We start from the raw sequence: 19,300 nt of genomic DNA on the forward strand, positions 1-19,300 counted from the left end.
GGTCACGATTACGCCGAACGCAATATCGTTTGCAGTCGTATAATGCAGTCTTGGAAGTATCGAGAAATTCAGTAAAAAAAAAAAAAAATTGCAGAAACGTTTGTCATGTGCCTCTTCCATTCATCGGCGGATTTTCCTTGTTCAAACAATTGCGGAAGCATTCTTGGAAGGAAAATCATCGTATCATAAAGACGGGAATTCTCGTTACTCGCTCCCAAGCCCTAGAATTTTATCTGGCGATTCACAAGTCGCGTGACAGTTTGACAGTTCGCTTCTGGAATTCTGAGAAGGCTCCGCTGATGAAAATTTCCAGGCAACGTGAAACATATCCGCCTAACTCATTTCATCACAGATCGCGTTTTCCTTTCGCGGTTTTTGGAATTCGATCATTTTCGAGCACCCGCCACGCGGGAGAAGGTGGGGTAGGGGGGGGGGCTACGATGCACGCACATCCGATTTCGGCGTGCGTTGCGTAACGGAGGAGAAGAGGCCATCCGCGGCCTCTCTTGTCGATTATCCGCCCGCTCTTCTCGAAACAACAGCCCGGCCGGCCCGGAGCGGGCGGGCAGGCGGGCGGGCGGATGTGCCGATACCGACATTGTATCTAATCTCCGCGGCTGCACGACGCGACGAGTAAATACTGCAGTAATTCCAGAAGGGGATACCTTCGGTGGCGTATCGACGTATCGGCTATTAATACCATCCGTTCGGTTAGTGCTATCCGGAGTCTCCGATCGCTCGACAATAAGCCGCCCGTCTTCACCCACGCGAAAACAATCCGGAAGGATCGCGCCCGAGTGAAGGACACTTTAATCGTACGTTCCATTTTTCTCTCTTTCTCCTTAATTCCCCCCTCCCTCTCTTAGTATCTCTATCCCGTTAATGGTTAATGGTATTCTCTTCCCGCGGCGCATCGTCCTCAGCGAAGGAAATCGAAACCCGGGAGCTCGAGACATGTGGTTCCGATCGCCGCGGGCGCTTCTGCTCCTCCTCTGCGCCGTTTTGCTCGCAACGGCGGCGCAGGAGATCGGGGAATGTCGATCACAGGATGCCGACGACGAGCTGATCTGGGAGTATGACGTCAGGAGGCCGCACCGAATCGGTGGTTATCAAGTGCGTTTACATCATATTATATGCGCAAACCGAGTCCTCGTCAATCGCAATGGACCTTCCGGAAAGGTCTTTTGTCAACGGTTACCCTGAATCCACTCACGAAGGTTTCTCGTTTGTTAACCAGGAGGTAGAGGAGGATTACGGGCCGACCGACGTGAGAATCACGTGCATACGCTTCAACTCGCTGTCCGACGAAGATAACGGCGCGGCGTGGGTCACCGACGGCGGAATCGGCCACGACTTCGTTAAGCTCAAGTTCAGATCGAGGTACTCGCGAGGGCTCCACTACAGAGTCCTCGTTTACGGACGGCCAACCCTGAGAAGAGGTTCACCATGGCTATTTTGACGGCTACCCTCGGCAAATCCTTATCGTCTCTCGCATTAGTACTTAAAACTCCCCTTTGGATGCGTAAAATCGTTTGTCCCTTTCTGAATTCGTAATCTTTTCTTCAATATTGTTTAGATTTATTTCTGAATTTTCTGATCTTCCCCTTAATATTGTTATCGTATGTAGTAATGCAGCGGTAAAGTCATGTGTACGACTGAATGGAAAGATTAAGCGAATTATAAACGACACGCGCTTCCGCATCTCATGTCGATACACTCGCTTCGAATCAGCCTACTTAAATATACTTAATTTACGATTCGCGATTGTCTCGTCGGCCTTCGTCCTCGGGGCAGCGTGTCGCACGAATTTTCGACACTACCATCCGCGCAATAAATTCGTAGATAGATTTACCACCGTTGTAACTTAGGACGTTAACCCTTCGCGTGTCTCGATAATACTGACAGAAATGGAAACGCCTCGTGACAGGAGATAGAGACCTCCTCCGATAGTAAATCTATCCCCCTCTATTTTTATATTTTACTTCCGGCAAAAGTAATAAAAATATATAAACGCGCAAGCAATTAGAAGTATACATTTATCTAATTTACTATATGATGTCGCTTCTCCGCTTCGCATTAATTAGGCGAGGGCAAGTTTTAAACTTCGCGCATGTGATAAAGTAATAAATCTTTCTATAATGTCTTTTAATTTTGACTGTGGGAAAGTAATGTCAGAAATAAACTAAAAAATGTAAAATATAGAGAGATCTTACAAGGCGTTAGAGGCGTTTCGAAAAAAAATTGATTCTGAAAATTGAAGAATTAATTTTCCTAATCGCGCAATTGAGAGACGGTCAACGGTAGAGCTGAAATATTATTTCGCAAGTTGAAGACTCGGGGGGTTTTGCCGGGGCTCGCGCGGGAAGGAAAGAGGTTTATCGTTTCCGAATGCGCGGTACTACCATGTGATGTAACCTATATAACCCTTGTGGGCCAAATTCCGAAAGCAAACTGACGTGACCGCAGCGATAAGCCCGCGTCGGGTTCCACGTGGAAAGGCGCGGGGACGACTCTCCAGATTGGAAAAGCATAATACGAACCAACCCGCCCTCCCGCCCCCTCCATCCCGAAAGCGGAGGGAGGGGGTGTACCATCCGCGGATTGCCTCCATCGACGAAAGAAATATATTTTCCCTGCGTGCAGGAAATAATTACGTGGTCGAACATGCGAAACGATATCCGCCGTTCCTTTCGGGCAATTACACGAAAAGAAAGTTTTGATCGGCTAGTCCGGATAGACGAGCACGTCGAGCAATATATCCGCTGCAGGACGGGAGGATTGCCTGTTCATCAATTATCGAGACATTCGAGGACATTCCCGATATCTATTCCCTTTATATATATTTTGCAATCGAATTCTCTCATTTTGCAAACGACGGCTTTGAAATAATTAAAAGTTTACTTAAAGATAACTTTTTATCTTTATCGAGAGAAAGAGAGAAAGGCAGAGAAGGTGAAAGCGAGAAAAAGATGTAATTCTGTTCAGCGGCAAGCAAAATAAAAATTTCACGTTAATCGTGATATGTTATTATTATTAATTAGCGCTAATTATGTATCTCATGTCAGTATAAAAATTATTATATTCTGTGTTGCAATCAAAATACGCTTTTTTCCATTTCTTTCCTTAATCCTTCAGCCTTCCTGATATGCTTCTGTCGCGATTTCATCGTCGCTACTTCAACTTGTAATTATTAAATTCAGTCTGCGTCGAAAATTCGAGATAACAATAGGAAGGTATTTAAACGTATTCATGCTGACGGATTCGCGAATCCGCTCAGCTGTTCGGCTGTACAAAAAATGACAACATAGAGTGAGACAAACACATAAGCCAGATAGGCCCGTTGGCGAAAAAATGAGAGAATAACAACACTTAAAATTACAATACGATATGAGAACAGCAATTTTCGAATGATAAACGTTCGTTCATCTCGTATTATCTACGACTTCGATTTATTCCTTTAATCCCCCCAAAATCATTTCAAATTTTCACATGTTTTAAAGCGCGTCAATATGCAATTGTAATATAATCATAAAATTGATGAGATATCAAATTGAACATTTTGTCCGCATTTATACGTAACTCAGGTAGCAAATTTCAATTCTCCGGGCTCGAATGTTCACACCACGTCTATACGTTACCCGCCTCTCGCGTTCGCCCTCGCGTATACGGCGGGGGATACGTGCGCCGGGACACCCTCGCGTACGGCACCCCTCCCCCTACCCCTCTCCGCCCCCGTTGACTCGCGGCGCAAACGGGGACCGCGTTCAGGCGCCGGTTCGTGGGCGCCGCGCGCGCGGCACGCGATCCCGCCACCCGCGGTGGGATCCCCAGGAGTAAAACGGCAGAAGCGTCGCGACGCCGATCCACCGACGGCGCCTCAGTGAAGTCCGACCGTCCGTGGCGAGCGCAAGGGACCGCACCCCCGCTGTTAGGGCCGCCGTCGAGAAGCCCTGAGGAAACCGTACCGCCGCCAACCGTCCTCCCTCGTCGCCGAAGAGAGCGCCTGCTTGTAGTTTTTTCCCTTTGCGGAAAAAGCATCGCGACGTCACAATTCGAACATCGAAACACGCTTTAAAGATGCCGCGGGTGAGTTAAACTGATCTTTTTCTTTTATTATTTTAGGACCAATGGCTATGTATATAAAATTGATTATTAATATATTGATATATTTTTATAATATATATTAAATTAAATATTTTGTTGATATATTTTTATAATAAAAGAATTGTAAAATGTTTTTTTGTTATTCCGAAACTATATATAGGTCAAGATATTATTAAATACATAACGAATAATTAACGAGAGATCTGTTCGATTGAGATTTTTATATGCTGCTATATATTTAAAATGGTCTCGGGTTTGGAGAAAAGTATGAAGAAATGGGCACCTGAGATCGCAATTAAAATCGCAATTTTCGTGATTACATGTCCTATACATATTTTTAATAATTAAGCATTTGTTGATATTAACACGATAAAGCACTTTGCTTTCCCAAGTTTTTATACAGACTACATAGACTAAACTGATCTGAAGACAATTGAACCCTCGATTGGCAGGCGTGGATTCCCGATGCCTAATTACGCGCGCCGCCGTTATCGTGCAACTGATCGACGAAGTCTTCAAACAAGCGGTTAGGCCTGTAAGGTTCAGTTAAGCGCTCGCTGAGAGCGTCGAAATGAAATCGTTAGCAACATCGGTTAACTAGTTCCGCGCCAGCCGGGAGTTGATTGACTCCTTTCATTATCTCGAACCGCACAAACACTGGTAGTGTGGAGAAGAGATCCTATTACTGTCTGATTCTCTTATACAATTCAACCAATATGTGTGAATGTAAAAGCTAATTAATAATTATAAAATTTCATAATTAATTCAAAGCAATTTATTTATTTTCTATTATCCATTCTTCAAAATTATTTATTGCGTGAAAAATAATTCTTATTTTTATTTGTTTAAAAAAAATGTACAAATGTGAAAGAATATCGCAATACCCTCCGCCAAATCTTTTGCACCAATCTAATATATATTGTAAAAGATATCCGTGGGTCGAACGTGTAATCAAGAGTGACCACTGGACAGTTTCACAGAGTATGACGCATTCGTTGCGAAGGGGAGTGTCGACGTAAAATCGTAATAATCTATTCATAAGCTGAGGGTTCATTCTGTAACGTGTTGCAACCTCATTCACTAATCACATGTCCGCTACGTTACCATGTGCTCTCGATATGAAAAAAATCATACGTGTGTGTACACGAGATAAAAACGTTTTATCGAGATGTATCCCCGCATTCCGCGCATCGCACAATTCTCAGCACGTGCGTTATACAAGTAAAGGCGCGTCTGTTTTTCGTCTCTCCTTTTATTGGGCAAATAAATTAAATGTCCACGCGTCGTGTCACTTAAAAAGCCTCTTTATTGGGCGAAGACACACATTGATTCTTTCTTCTTTCTCGCGATCGTTGCGTCATGATCGGCGAGAGATTTGCAAATGCATATGTACGAATCTTTCAAAGAACCGCGGACCCCGTGTTTTATTTTCTGAGTAGTGATTATGCAATTTTTCCCCTGAGGAAACGCGAGTTTTTTTTTTTTTTCATTGAGGGTAACGCAGCAATTTTTCACTTTTTACGTTTCCGCCCTAGGAAAGAAGGTTGCGCGATGATCGCTATCCTAATTGTGACAAGGCAAATGTGCGACATATGCCGTGCGTCGCGTGTATATATTTACTCACATGCGTGTGTATATCTACTATACGAAATGCAAACCCGGTTGCGTACTTTTAACACGCGTGCACTGACACACTCGCCACGGTGTGTGAGAAGCTCGATCGATACAACATATTACGCGTCGGGGTACAATATCCTTCGTAAGGCCGTTTTTCTTTGCAGGACATGACGATAAGGTCTCATTGTAGGAAATCCTTCCGCGGATCGCAATAACTCGTAGACTTTTATAAACGCCGGATGCACTTTAGTTCGCTGGCGAATCGCGCAAAAAGCATTATCTCGTATCCGTATCTAATATCTTGCATAATTCCGAAAACGCTGTGATTTACAGATCACTTGCGACGGGCAATGTTCATCGCGGTTATATAATTGTATCGACTGTGCTGATGCAACATTTTAATCAATGTTCAAGCCGAATAAACAAAAATATTTGATTTTCTATATTTACATATATAAATGTGAAATATGTAATCCACATCTTTTTCGATTATTTTCAATTTTTATGTCAACTGTGCTGATGCAACATCTTGATCGACGTTCAAGTAAAATAAACACAAATGTTTAATTTTTATACATACAGGGTGTATCTTAAATATTGTCAATTATATAGCGCACGCATCGTATTTTTCCTTATAAAAAATCTTATAAACTTCGACTGACAAAATTCCTTATAAATTGAAAAGTCCTGGACGATTTTTTTCTACGCTCAATGAAGCAATCATCACTGCAGTAATTACCGCTTTACTGATCATTGTAGAAAAAAAATGGTTCAGGACTTTTCGACTCGATATTTTTTAAAAACACTAAACGCTATATAATTAGCAGGCGTTCAGATTAAGTTTAAGATGTATCCTGTATATGTGTAAACATAAAATGTGTAATCCACAAATCTTTTTAACACTTTCAATTTTTTACAATTTCTTGTTTTGATACGATTAACGTAATTTACGTGACATATTATTTTAGCTCATTAGACTTTGAATGTTAATCATTGAACATTGATCATTGGCCAATAATTTCCGCGTGCAAGTGACGGTTACTTTTCTTTCTCTCTCTCTCTCTCTCTTTTTTCATTTCCTCTACTTCACGTCGGAATGACGAAATTGCCGTCGATAGTGCAACAAAATATACAGATAAGCAGATGAAATCGATTACAAAGGTGCTGGATTAAAAGTCGAGGCCGTTAATAGAAGTGTTTTTGAAACGCTATCAGAAAATTCCAAAAGAGCGGTTATCGTAAGGACACTTGGTGTGTAACGAAATCATGTTTCGCGCACGATACGTCTAGCGATGTGCAGTATAGACACATTTTTCCACAATCTCACATTTTTTTCCCCTCGGTAGCAGCGAGCGATAGCGTGCCGTCGGGAAATGTTATCACGGAATAAGTAAGACGATTAGTCCTCTTAGAGCGCCTCCTCTCGATTTTAATTACAGCGATTGATCTCATAATAAAGTTCGTGACACATTTACGATAACGCGAAACGAGAATTGGCGCAGTCTGCGCACGATCGAAAAAAAGCAAAAATATAGGCCATCCCTCACGAAACTGCGCGATCACGAATGTCTGCGCGAATTACCGATGCGAATTACCTCACGTTACGCGGCCGTAGACCGTCATCTCCCCCGCGTTCGCGTATGATTCATTTTTCGCGATCGACATCCAACGCCGGAAATCCGCGCTTCTCCTTCCGATCGTCCCGCGAATTTCGTGCGCAACATCCTATACGTAACTTTTGTCGAAAAGAGCTCGCGCGTCTTTTACGTCTTTTTACGAAATTTCTCGGTATCGCATTCTCGACTTTGTCCCGTCTCGACGGAAAGAGGAAAAGAACGGGAAAGGAGAGAAAAAAAAAGAGAAAGAAGGAGAACATGGGCGCATATGTGGTCTCCCCCACATTCTGTTAAAAATCCATGCACATTTCTCCACGGCGTGCTTATCGTCGAACGGAACGAGAAGGCCGGGAGAAAGAGGGAAAAGACGACGATACGGTCTCGCTGACCCACGAAGCCGTAGTCTGCAAAAACTTATACTTGTCAAGATACAGGCAGGCACAGAGACACGGCTCGATCCGCGCGCCTTGATCGCTGCCCCTCGATGAGGCCTGAGGAAATAAATTCCATGGCAGCGGGGAAGAAAAAAAAAGAAAGATTCTGTGACAAACTTGGAACTATAATGTGTATTTCTGTCGATCGTTAAAGCGACCTTCTTACGGCGTGCGGCTATCAATCGGCACGAGAGCCGCGAGTGATCGAACTAAAAAAAAAACAACAAAAACCCAGTATTTTTGTCTTTCTCCTGCGCTCCAAAAAAATGCTATTGCCTACACGAGATACCCGCTATCGTGAGACGCGTAATAAGTGAAGACGCCTCGCCAAGTCTGGGTCGCCATTGATACCGAAATGAAGTTTTTGCACTTTGAGTCTGACATTTCCGCACTTCATTTGTCAATCGTGACAAATACGATTATCTGAAATTATTGTTGATCTCAAAGTCCAATGTTACAACTACGTTCCGCGCGGCACGTGCATCTCCAATAAACGGCGAAAATATGTTTCATAATTGCGCGCATTTATGTCGGTCAGCGATATAAATGCAATGCCGAAAAGAGAGATACTCGCCCTCTTTTCTCTCTTGGACTTGGAATTTTACACGAAAAAAAAAAAAAACAGTCGCCTGTGCAAAGCACTTTACTAGAAGTCACTGCAGAAAACACATCGAAGTTGTCTCGATTTTGCAGTACAATGGTTTCGAACGGTTTTTTAAGCGACCGGGATTAGATCGTTCTCAACAAATCGCGCAAATCGAAAGTATAAGAGAGACGAAACGCGATCGACTCCTCTCGTTCTCTACGAGTTCTTTCCTACGGGGGAAATCGGATCTCCCTTTCGGCCGCGGTAGAACGTTTAAACCCGAGTCCGCGTGTCTAATTTTTGTCTTCCCTACGAAGGGCTCTAGTATCTGGCATCTGAGCGAATGGGAAGTAGAAGAAGAGCTCGCGGCCCACCGCCAGGCACTGAATGGCACCAATCGATATATGCCCAACCTGGTCCGGCCAGGATATCACCGACGAATACGCCGCTCGACTTCCCCGTACGAAGACTTCCTCGGTGACGACCTTAAAGTTTGTCACGATCGACACAAACCGTGCCGTGTGAATCCGACAACACGCTACAGTTGACTAACGTCATCCTTGCGCGGACTTCGCCTTACTGGTCGTAAACCAATGAATTCTGCGCGTTCATCCTAGATCGTAGTTTCCAAGCCGTTCAGTAACCTGGCGCAGCGTAATCAATCGCACGTCACTCTTTTGTCGTATTATCGTTTGCGTCATGGAGAGATGCTTACGTAAGTATCGACGGATACTTTTCTCCCGCGTAAGCCACTCTATCGATATCGAGTTTTTCGAATCACGGAACTTTTTAACGTTAAAGATTGGCATTCAAAACGGACGAGTATAAAGTCTATTGAATCCTCGATGATTCCTGGGGATCTTAAACCGACATTAAAATTTATGGTATTCCATCGTGAACTAATCGATGATTTATTTGCTGAGTTTTTTTTAGAACGATGCTGTCGAAGGACGTGAAGGGCGAAGCAGTCGATCGATTCTATGGGTAAATCTCGCGATGGTTTCGCGGCACGTCCTTATACCGGCCGTTATTTATTCGCGCGATCGTACGCGGTTACCGACACCCCATGAGAATTTAGCACCTGGGCTAATAACTGCAGCGAGATAAACCGCAAGTCTCCGGTTCATGCATCAACACTGCGTTCCGCTGCCAGCGATATACACGTTCGCAACCGTTGTTATAATTATAAAGTGAATGCGAGATATCTTGATTCAAACATAGTATACAATTGAGCCTATCATTAACGACGATTGTTGACATTATCAAAGATTAGTTCTTGAGTTCTATTATTAATATTATATTTCTAATTGCAAGCGTCACGACAGCATGCTGAAACTAGTCAATTTCAACGCAAAATTCAATTATAATATTATTTAATTTATATCAAACAATACTGATTTCGTGTGCGTTTTATTCTCAAGTGTGTTCCTACATTGTAATTAGGGCATGTAAAAGCTAAAAAAAAAAGGAATAGATTAGAGTTATCTCGGCAATGTGCATCTCACCCAAAAATAATACGGCTGAGATAAAAGATGTAACGACAGCGAGACGAAACACAGAAAATGTTTAGAACTTTGTACAACTCCGCCAATTTGTTTCGTCTCCGTATCGCGATAACGGGTAATTTTGATAGCGAAAATCGCTTTCATGCTGCAATCAATAAACTTAGCTGACCTATCTATCATAACTGTAAATGTGTTGACATGCATATTGGCGGTCGCGGGTTTAACTACCTATATTAGGGGCTAATAACGATCTGCAGGCGAAAAAAGAAATCAAACGGATTTTTTGGACAGATGCGGATTAATTCTGTTGCTTTATCAGCTTAATTAGTTTTAATCTACCACCTAAAGTATTTTAAATGAAAAAACAATACTATAGACAGGTCAATTACGATGATAAGTTCGAGCATAACTCGTTTCGACAGAATATCAATCAGAATTCTTCGAAACGTCAAATACGTAGGAAATATTTATTTCTGTGAAACTATAGCACCCCTACTATTAAAAAAAAGTTCGACTATATACCATAATTAAGTGATAATTTATTACCAACTTTTTGCTCCTATTAAATTAATATCAAGAATGGGAATGCTAGCATAACGTAAGCATTTACGTTTGCATCCCCACTCCTGAAAAACACAGTTTAAAATACTGTAAAGAAAAAAAAATAGATATACCAAAATTTTTTACTATTATAGTAGTTTATAAAGGTAAATATTTGAAATAATATTTGAAACAATATTAGAAGATAGACTGTTCTCGAGGATGAAATTTTCAATTAATAAAGATTATGAGATATAAAATAGTGTATTGTTTAAATTAATAGAAAGTGTTTAAATTAATAAGAAAGAAATTCTGCGCGTGTTGCAGCCAGTTTCAAAAGGAACTTCTCAATTATCGGCACGGGGACAGATGGAGAGGCGGCGGCCACCGTTTCTCAGAGCTTCTGCCAAAACCAAGGAGGTAAAAAAATAGATAATGCATTATAAATGAGGGCACCAGTGATTATTATATAGAATAGAAGAAAATATTCGTTTCTCTTTTAATTCAGTTTCTGTAATTAAATTAATTAAAAATATCATTTCATTGTCTTTTTTGTTATCATATATCTAGTTTTATATATTATTATATGTATATATTATTAATATTAATAATGTATAAAACATTTTCAATCTCGATAATAAGAAACAGAATAATACACGTGTATGACATACGCACACATACAATTATTGTAATTTAAATTATACTTTATATTAAAATCAAAATTAGTTTACGCGTTTTTTAATTTAAAATAAAATTTTATTTATGAGTTCAGATTTATAAAATTTTTGTATTGCAATAATTTTTGTGTACTAATAAAAATTCTATCTATAGATACGTAATTTTCACGGTAAAGCAATTCGTTACGCCAATGAATGTGACGTCACCATTACCATGGCAACTCAAAATAAACAATAAACAGGATTCTAACCAAGTTTAAAGATGCACACGATTTCGCGTGTGCTCTTGATATATTGCTCCTTTATATATTTATATAAATTTTTGAAATAACATTTGTATATATAACATTAAAAATAATTTAAGTTTTTATTAAAAATAATAACTTCGAATTAAGATGAATTTTCGTCATGTTTTAATTACAAAAAATAATTCTGAATAAAAATCTACAATAAAGAAATAATTTTATAACAACAGTATGTTTTATCTTGTACGTACATATGCAATTCCTCTCCCTTACGTTATATTTTCTTTCATACCGATATCGAATTAGCGAAAGAAAGAATTTAATGTTCAAGTACGGTGTAATATAAAACAGAGTTCTTAATTAAATAAAAATAAAACGCAATTCTGCAACAATGTGAAGTGCAGCGCAAAATTAATGCATTTACAGACGGAACGAAGCAGTAAGAGTAAGATGGATTCTGCACGCAGCGGGGGTGCCATAGAAGAACAAGGTAGTGATGAAGATCTGTCACCAGACGCTCTAGTCAGGCAAAATTATGAGCTCCGTCATCGCTTGGAAGAGGAGACCGCGAGTTACAAAAGACGTTTGGACACGTATCGGCAGGCTCAGCAGCATCAAGCTGCCCTTGTCTCGCGGTTACAAGCTAAAGCAAGTATCACTAAATTTTCTTATTAAGTACAGATCTAACTGATGCGCGAACTATAAGATTCGCCGGTGATAAGTGAATAACAATTGAAGGTGCTTTAGGTTCTGCAGTATAAACAGAGATGTTCGGAACTGGAGAATCAGATGGCAGAGACAATTCCGTGCGACACCAGTAAACCAGCGACAGCCGTAGTGTCGTCCACCACCGTGCTAGAGGCTGCGCATCAGACACTTCGGGATATACGCGAGGAGCAAATTCACGACTTGGATACCGCCATGAAAAAACTTGGCGATGAACGGCGAAAGTAAGTAGAAATTCGTAATACATCGAGCGTCATTTTTTTTTAAAGGACCGGTAGTCAATATTTTAGAATTTGTAAGATATTACGCAAAAATTTATATCACAAATTTCCACAAATTTTTTTATTAGCAAAATTCAAAATAAAATTATAATTATTATTGTGCAGGCCCGTAATTTGCCGATCCTCTGATATAAATTAGCTTCAAGGCATCATTTTTAATCAAATAGATGTGCAGACTCGTGCTACATATTTATATTTGATTTACAATTACGTTTCAAAGACATCTTCTTCTCTGTTGCAGATGTGAGGAACTTTTGCAACTGAACGCGTCCCTGAAAGATCAACTCGAGGAGTCTCATCAAACAAACGAGGCGCTAACCAATGATTTGCAAAAGCTAAGCAACGACTGGGACATATTGAGAGACGAATTGGCTATTAAGGAAGAGGAGTGGAAGGAAGAGGAACAGGCGTTCAATGAATATTACATATCTGAGCATAATCGATTATTGAATCTGTGGCGCGATGTTGTTTCCGTTAAAAGGCTGTTCGCGGAAATGAAATCTACTACCGAGAGGGATTTGTCCAAACTACGGAACGAAATTATTGCGTCGTCTACTGAAATGACATCGGCATGCAACACTGCGAATTTTACCATGAAGCTTCAAGCGACTGCGACGCAATCCACGGTTATAGATCATTTTACAGTTGTGTTGTTAAATATATGTAATACTTTACGGTACTTACGTCCGTCGTTGAAAAATTTATTACATTGTCCGTGCGTGTCTCATTTCAGCCGTCCCAAAGAATGCAGCAGCAGGAAGAGGAACAAGCCGTGACAATTCTGAAAACAGAGATTACGGCACTTAAGCAACAGCACGCCGTCGATCAACATGAAATTCGCACCAAAGACGACCGGATAGATCAGCTCATTCGAGAAATTCGCAATTTAGTGAGCATCGGTCTACTTAAAATTTAATCGGCATGAAGATTTAATTTTGACAGTGTGCTTGTTTCTTTCGGTACGTGCACAGGAAGAAAGATGTGGCGTTTCCGAGGCGGCGGTGAGCCAAACCGTGCGTATGCAGGAAGACATCGAGGTGCTGGAGTCTGCGTTACGAGATATCGCGCATGCCGTGATTCAGGACGCCGAGAGCCGGGACGCCGACGCTAAACAGGCGTCCCCGCACATCCACCTGTCGCCCAGCGGACTGATTCAGCAGAGATCGCCGAAGAGAAGCGCGCGAAGTAACACTATACCGGCGCTTGCCGAAAGCACTATAAGTGCAGTACGGGCGGCTCTGCAGAAGTATCAGTTAACGATACGCGAGTTACAGGTAAGCGATATCTGCCTGTATGAAGTTATTATTCCAACAATAAAATTTCATAGTTCTGATTGGAGTTTCCGCTTTATTTTGAAGAGACAAAGAGTTTTCTATAGTTTATAATAAGCCGCTCAGAACTATTCGATCATCGAATTTTGACGAGAAGTTTTGATAAGCCCCTCATTTTTTACATTTAAATTAAAAATTATTATTTTGAGCAGAACTCTTGTTATAAACTATAGGGGCTAACATCATAAACTATAGAGAACTTTTCGTCTCTTCAAAATGAAATGGGAACTGTGGAATTTTATTGTTGAGGTGCTAATTTTACACATGCGTGATAATCTTGTAAAATTTAAGAAAACGAAACAAAAAGAAACGAAAAGATTTCACGCTACTCACAAAACTTATGCCTTATTATTGTTATTATTACATACGAATTTTCGGTGTTAGATAAAATCACAAACGAACAAGGAACAGATCGCAGCGATGCGAAAACAGTGCGACACCGCGGAGGAAAACGCTCAGATGTTAAATATAAAAGTCGCGGAACTGATCTCTCAGTTGGACACATGCCGTTCGCAATGCACACAGTTAGATCAAGAGAGGGACATGCTGAAGAAAAGTCTCGACACTGTGAAAATGGAGAAAAATGCATTGGACAAAAATAAAGTAGAACTTAATAGCACGGTAAGAGAAAACATTAAAATATTTCCTGTACACTTATTGCTATATAATTCACTAACGTTCATATTACAGTTGGAGGCTCTTAGAAGTAACTATGAGAAACTTCAGAAGGCCAATAATAAGTTACAAAAATTGTGCGACAACTTGGAAGACGAAAAGTTGTATTTGCAAAATGAGCTTGGTAGAATATCAGAGGATGCCGATTTAAAGTAAGTATAAATTAACTGAATTTTATGTAGCGCAATTTGCTTTCAGTTCCGTCGCAAATTATCACAAATATATTTTTTAATAAAACGATTTCCGCAGAGAATTAAGTTTACGTTCAGAGGAGGATAGATGCAGTAAAATGCGAGAAGAGCTTTTGACGCTGCGGGAAGAATTGAGTAAGGCTTATCTTGCCAAGGACATGTTGGAACAGCAGAAGTTAGAAACCGACGGATTGATTTCTCAAATCGAAAAGGGCAAAGGTATGCTTCCACTCACAGACTGTGTGGCCTTTAAATAAACTATCGTATAAACGTCTCACGGAAATAATTTATTAGGCGAACTCGAGTTGGAGTTGGAACGTATACTGTTGGAAAAGTCAGATGTACAGGAAATTCTGATGAAAATGGAAACGATGTGCTCCAACTACGAGCAGGATAAGCAAAGATTGCAAGAGGAATTGAGAAAAGTAACGTCTCACATTATATTCCAGTAACATATGCTTGGTATTAATTGCAGATTTATTGTAGATGACGGACGAGAAGAACAAGCTCGCGAATCAGTGCGTCGATCAGCAAGGGGATCTGAATTCGTTGAGGAAGGAATTGCTGCAAGCCGAACAGACTCGGCTTGATGTGGAATCCGAGAAGGTTACGTTGAACGAAAAGATCAAATTTCTGGAGATAGAGAAGGAGAAGGTGGAAATGGAATTGGGTCAAGTGATGCGCGAGCGCAGCGATTTGAGCAATCAACTGTCGGTTTTGGCGCGCAAGAAGGAAACGTTAAACGAGGAGCTCATGAGGCTTAGGCAAAGATTAGAGCAGTCCAACGAAATGAATGCACGAATAAACAGGAACTTGAAGGATCTGGTGAAAGATAACGAGGAGAAACAGGCAAGGACGATTCCTATAATACGGATTATCAATATTATATAAATTATAAATTTTTGATGTTTATACATTATCAATTATGTTATCACGGAGAGAATTTCCTTTTAAAATTTACCCTGAAAATTTTGTTAATCGTGGGTAGTACGACAGTATTTCGACAAATTTTACTATACACTACAATAAATTTTACTGTGCACTGCAATAAACTTGTTGTAACTATGTCAAAAAAAAAAGTAAAAATTATATAAAATTCATCGAAATACCATGTTGTCTTACAATTAATTTGATTTTGCATTTGATGACAGGGTAAATTTTAAAATAAAATTCTCTCCGTGTACAGTCGTGAGCAGATCGGTTGCGACACTTTTTATTTATAGGTTCAAAACGCACTAATATTTTGCAAATGCCAACCACGATTGGTGTTATACACGGAGAGAATTTGTTTTTAAATTTACCCTGCAAATCATGTTAATTGTGAGACAATATAGTATTTAGGCAAACTTTACTGTGCACTACAATCAATTTTACTGCGAAATCTTATTGCAGTGCACAGTAAAATTTGTTTGTTGTAGTGTTGTGCACACTAAATATTATATTGTCCCACAATTAACATGATTTGCAGGGTAAATTTAAAAACAAATTCTCTCCGTGTACTGTCTCTAGACTAAAGATAGTATTGTATATCGTGGCAGTTGCAAAATATTAGACATCTATAAAATATATATTTTGTATATTAAATATATATCAGAAACCTATAAAAAAAGTGTCGCAACCGATCTATCCACGACTGTACATGTTAAAACGATAAGACAATTTTCTCGTTTATGCAGGTGCTCTTGGAAACAAATGAGAAGGAATTCCAGAGATTGCAAGAGCAGCTCGCGTCAATGCGCACGGAGAAGGAAATATTGGAAGGTGTACTGTTTGATACACAAACCAATTTAGAAGCTACGCATATTAAGAAAACGCAATTAGAGAAAGAGCAAAAAGAGTTACTAATAAAACAGGAGAGCTTTAAGGGACAGGTGACGCGACTGACGAAGGAACTGGAGAATAGTGAAAAACGTGCGCAAGACATCAAACAGTCGCTTACGCAACAGAGCGGCGATCAGATTGCAGAATTTCAACAAATTATATCCAATATGAAGAGACAATCGGAAGATAGCATAAAGAAGATAAGCGACGAAAAAGTATTTAATTAATTATTTAAATTAGAATTTATTATAATTAATTATAAATAATTTATTATAAATTTTCTCTTTGACTGTCCGATTTATTATGTTATTTCTATATGTTCATTCATTCTTAGGAGCAAATAAGAATAAGTTTAGAGAAACGGTTGCAACAATCTGTAGCACAAATGGAGGGAGAGAAAAACGAAGAAACCAATCAGCTGCAGCAACGAATAGAAGAGTTGCAGCAACACATAGAGAATTTGTGTAAGCAACATGAGGAAGCACTTCTTAGAGCCGAGAATGACAAACAACAGGCACTTCTAATAGGTGTGTAATTAAATGTTTTTAATTGAGTCTCAATCATTTTTATAAATATGCGACATAACTTTATAATCTTGTGCGTTGTATTGTTAATACATTTAAATATATTTGAATTTGTTGCAGCTCATCACGACCAACAGGCTCTAATCGAAAAGATCGACACTATTATGCGCGAATTAGAAGAAGAAAAGAACACTCTGGAACGTGTTAAAAGAGAGGCCGCGGCGCGCGCCGAGCAAGAACGGAATAATACGAATCAGCTGCGCGACGAGTTAAATCGTCTGAAAACAAAGCTGGATGAGACGAAGCTGAGGGCCAGCGAGGAAAAGATGAAACTTGACTTAAAAATAGAGGAGCTCTGGAAGGAACGGGAGTCCACGCAACATGAGGTCGAAGAGTTGCAAGTTCAACTGCACATGACGGAGGATAAAGTGGATGGATTGCAAAATCAGTTGCACGATACGATTAGAAAGCTCAAAGACGGTAATGAGAAATTAATTTCTCTTCCAATCTCATTCCGTTTCTCGATCGTAATTGTTACAATGCATTTATTATTTTATTGCAGCCGACAATGTTAATGAGACAATGCGCAAAGAGTTAGTGGACGTACGACGGCAGTTAGCGGATACCACGTACGAGAAGGAAAAATACAACAACAGTAACAAGGAGTTGCGGGAGCACGTTAAGCAAATTGAGAGCGAAAGGAGGGAGCAGGGGAGAACGTTGGAGGAGTCATATCAGAAAATAGCAAGTCGGTATTATTTCCTCTTTGTAGATATACACGGAGAGAATTTCCTTTTAAAATTTACCCAGAAAATCATGTTAATCGTGGGACAACATAGTAAATTCGGCAAATTCTATGTGATTTTCTGTATTTTTTTTAATTGTGCAATATAATAAATTTGTTATAGTACATTAAAAAAAAATAGTGAAAATCGTATAAAATTTGTCGAAATACTATATGTTGTCCTACGATTAACATAATTCTCAGGGTAAATTTTAAAATAAAATTCTCTCCGTGTACGGACGCGTGATTCCGGAGGTAGCTGCTAGAATATCCGTGTTTTAGCACTGGAGGACGCGAAAGCGACCATGGACGTCGAGAGGACGCGTCTGCAGGCGCAAGTACGCGACATGGAACGCGAAGCGTTGCAGCTGCAGCAGCAACTTCGCTTCACGCAGGACGAGCTGCAGAAGTGCCACGAGAACAACGCCCAGGCTCAAAACGAGGAGAAGGAGCTGCAGGCCAGGCTGGCTAACGAGATCGAGGAGAGAGAGCGAATACAACTGCAATTGCATCAGGTCAAGAAACAGGTGAAGAAATTGCGCGCGTATTCTTTCGTCATTCGATTCTCCAGTCAGTACGACGGGAAACTCGTTGTCGCAGGTAATCGACTTGGATAACAGTCTGGAAGTCACGCGGCAAGAGCTTGGGAAATTACGCGCGCGTGCGGACGAGGAGGATGAAAGATGGCGTGCTCGAGAGCAAGAGCTGCTGGTGCGGCTCGAGGACAGCCGCTGTCGCGAAAGAAAGCTGGAGGATCAGAAGCATAATCTGGAGGTTTGCTTAGCCGACGCCACGCAGCAACTCCAAGAGCTGAAGGTATTTTCGAAGGAAGGCGCGGAGGCGCGAGGCTCGCGTAATCGGTTTGCACCGAAACTGAGGGTGTAATATCTATAATCTCAGGCGCGTCTTGGAGGATCCGAGGGCAGAGTACGAGCTCTCGACGCGCAACTGTCGCAATTGGAGACCGCGAAGAAGGAAGTGGAGCAGAAGTTGAGCAGCGTGGGCTCCACGCTACGCCGTATCGCCGGCATTCAAATGGACGGAAGCGTGACCATGCCGTTTAAATTGATGAGCCCTTCGAGAAGGTGGAGTCCGGCGCGTGGTAAGAAAAATTCTCATTTCGATCTATACACTGTGAAACAAAATTACTTAAAACAAATAAATATGTTTCAGGTACCCCTCAAAAAAATAATTTCTTGAAGCAAGTAAAATTTTTTTGTTTTAAGTAATTTTTTTTCTCAGTGCAAACACTTTTACTTAAAATAAAAAAATTTTACTTGCTTCAAGAAAATTATTCCTTTGAGGGGTACCTGAAACATATTTATTTGTTTTAAGTAATTTTTTTTCTCAGTGTAACGATGTGCGGTACTCTCTATCGTTTCACGGTGAATAAAATGCAGTTAATACGTAACGTTTTAAATTTAATCAAGCGCAAGATCATGCCGACACTGGCAGAGACGTCATACTGGACGTTGATCCTGAAGCCGTTAGGAAAGGAGTACGATCGCTTATGCAACAAGTTGCCCAAATCGAGCGCGAGAGGGTAGGTTTGATTCTGTCGGTTACACGGAGAGAATTTTATTTTAAAATTTACCCTGAAAATCATGTTAGTCTAGTATTTCGACGAATTTTATGAGGTTTTC

General features: G+C 40.5%; 2 protein-coding genes across 3 annotated transcripts in view; both read left to right on the forward strand.

The window, feature by feature from the left end:
* The first annotated feature begins 633 nt into the window (after window positions 1–633).
* On the forward strand, window positions 634–3,100 carry LOC105451186. Of its 2 annotated transcripts, XM_011691484.1 has the most exons (3): window positions 635–815; window positions 924–1,113; window positions 1,238–3,100. In XM_011691484.1, exons 2-3 carry the CDS (start codon window positions 955–957, stop codon window positions 1,457–1,459), a joined length of 381 nt encoding a protein of 126 aa, XP_011689786.1. In that variant the 5' UTR covers window positions 635–815; window positions 924–954; the 3' UTR covers window positions 1,460–3,100. The 2 variants fall into 2 exon arrangements, with proteins under 2 accessions (XP_011689785.1, XP_011689786.1); XM_011691483.1 differs by having other exon boundaries at window positions 634–1,113.
* Window positions 3,101–3,942: 842 nt separating this feature from the next.
* LOC105451304 overlaps window positions 3,943–19,300 on the forward strand; it is a 33,468-nt gene continuing 18,110 nt past the window's right edge. Inside the window, exons 1-20 of the mRNA XM_011691673.1 lie at window positions 3,943–4,086; window positions 10,730–10,822; window positions 11,751–11,972; window positions 12,072–12,274; window positions 12,573–12,975; window positions 13,065–13,220; window positions 13,303–13,605; window positions 14,047–14,283; window positions 14,353–14,489; window positions 14,587–14,747; window positions 14,823–14,953; window positions 15,015–15,377; window positions 16,205–16,564; window positions 16,684–16,876; window positions 16,994–17,353; window positions 17,436–17,621; window positions 17,940–18,184; window positions 18,258–18,473; window positions 18,558–18,759; window positions 19,088–19,200. Of these exons, the coding sequence (XP_011689975.1) occupies window positions 4,078–4,086; window positions 10,730–10,822; window positions 11,751–11,972; window positions 12,072–12,274; window positions 12,573–12,975; window positions 13,065–13,220; window positions 13,303–13,605; window positions 14,047–14,283; window positions 14,353–14,489; window positions 14,587–14,747; window positions 14,823–14,953; window positions 15,015–15,377; window positions 16,205–16,564; window positions 16,684–16,876; window positions 16,994–17,353; window positions 17,436–17,621; window positions 17,940–18,184; window positions 18,258–18,473; window positions 18,558–18,759; window positions 19,088–19,200 (4,293 nt within the window). The 5' untranslated portion in view covers window positions 3,943–4,077. The remainder of the gene's footprint in view (window positions 4,087–10,729; window positions 10,823–11,750; window positions 11,973–12,071; window positions 12,275–12,572; window positions 12,976–13,064; window positions 13,221–13,302; window positions 13,606–14,046; window positions 14,284–14,352; window positions 14,490–14,586; window positions 14,748–14,822; window positions 14,954–15,014; window positions 15,378–16,204; window positions 16,565–16,683; window positions 16,877–16,993; window positions 17,354–17,435; window positions 17,622–17,939; window positions 18,185–18,257; window positions 18,474–18,557; window positions 18,760–19,087; window positions 19,201–19,300) is intronic.

This window comes from Wasmannia auropunctata, unplaced genomic scaffold, assembly GCF_000956235.1.
Source record: "Wasmannia auropunctata unplaced genomic scaffold, wasmannia.A_1.0 LD336053.1, whole genome shotgun sequence".
Lineage (NCBI taxonomy): Eukaryota > Metazoa > Arthropoda > Insecta > Hymenoptera > Formicidae > Wasmannia > Wasmannia auropunctata.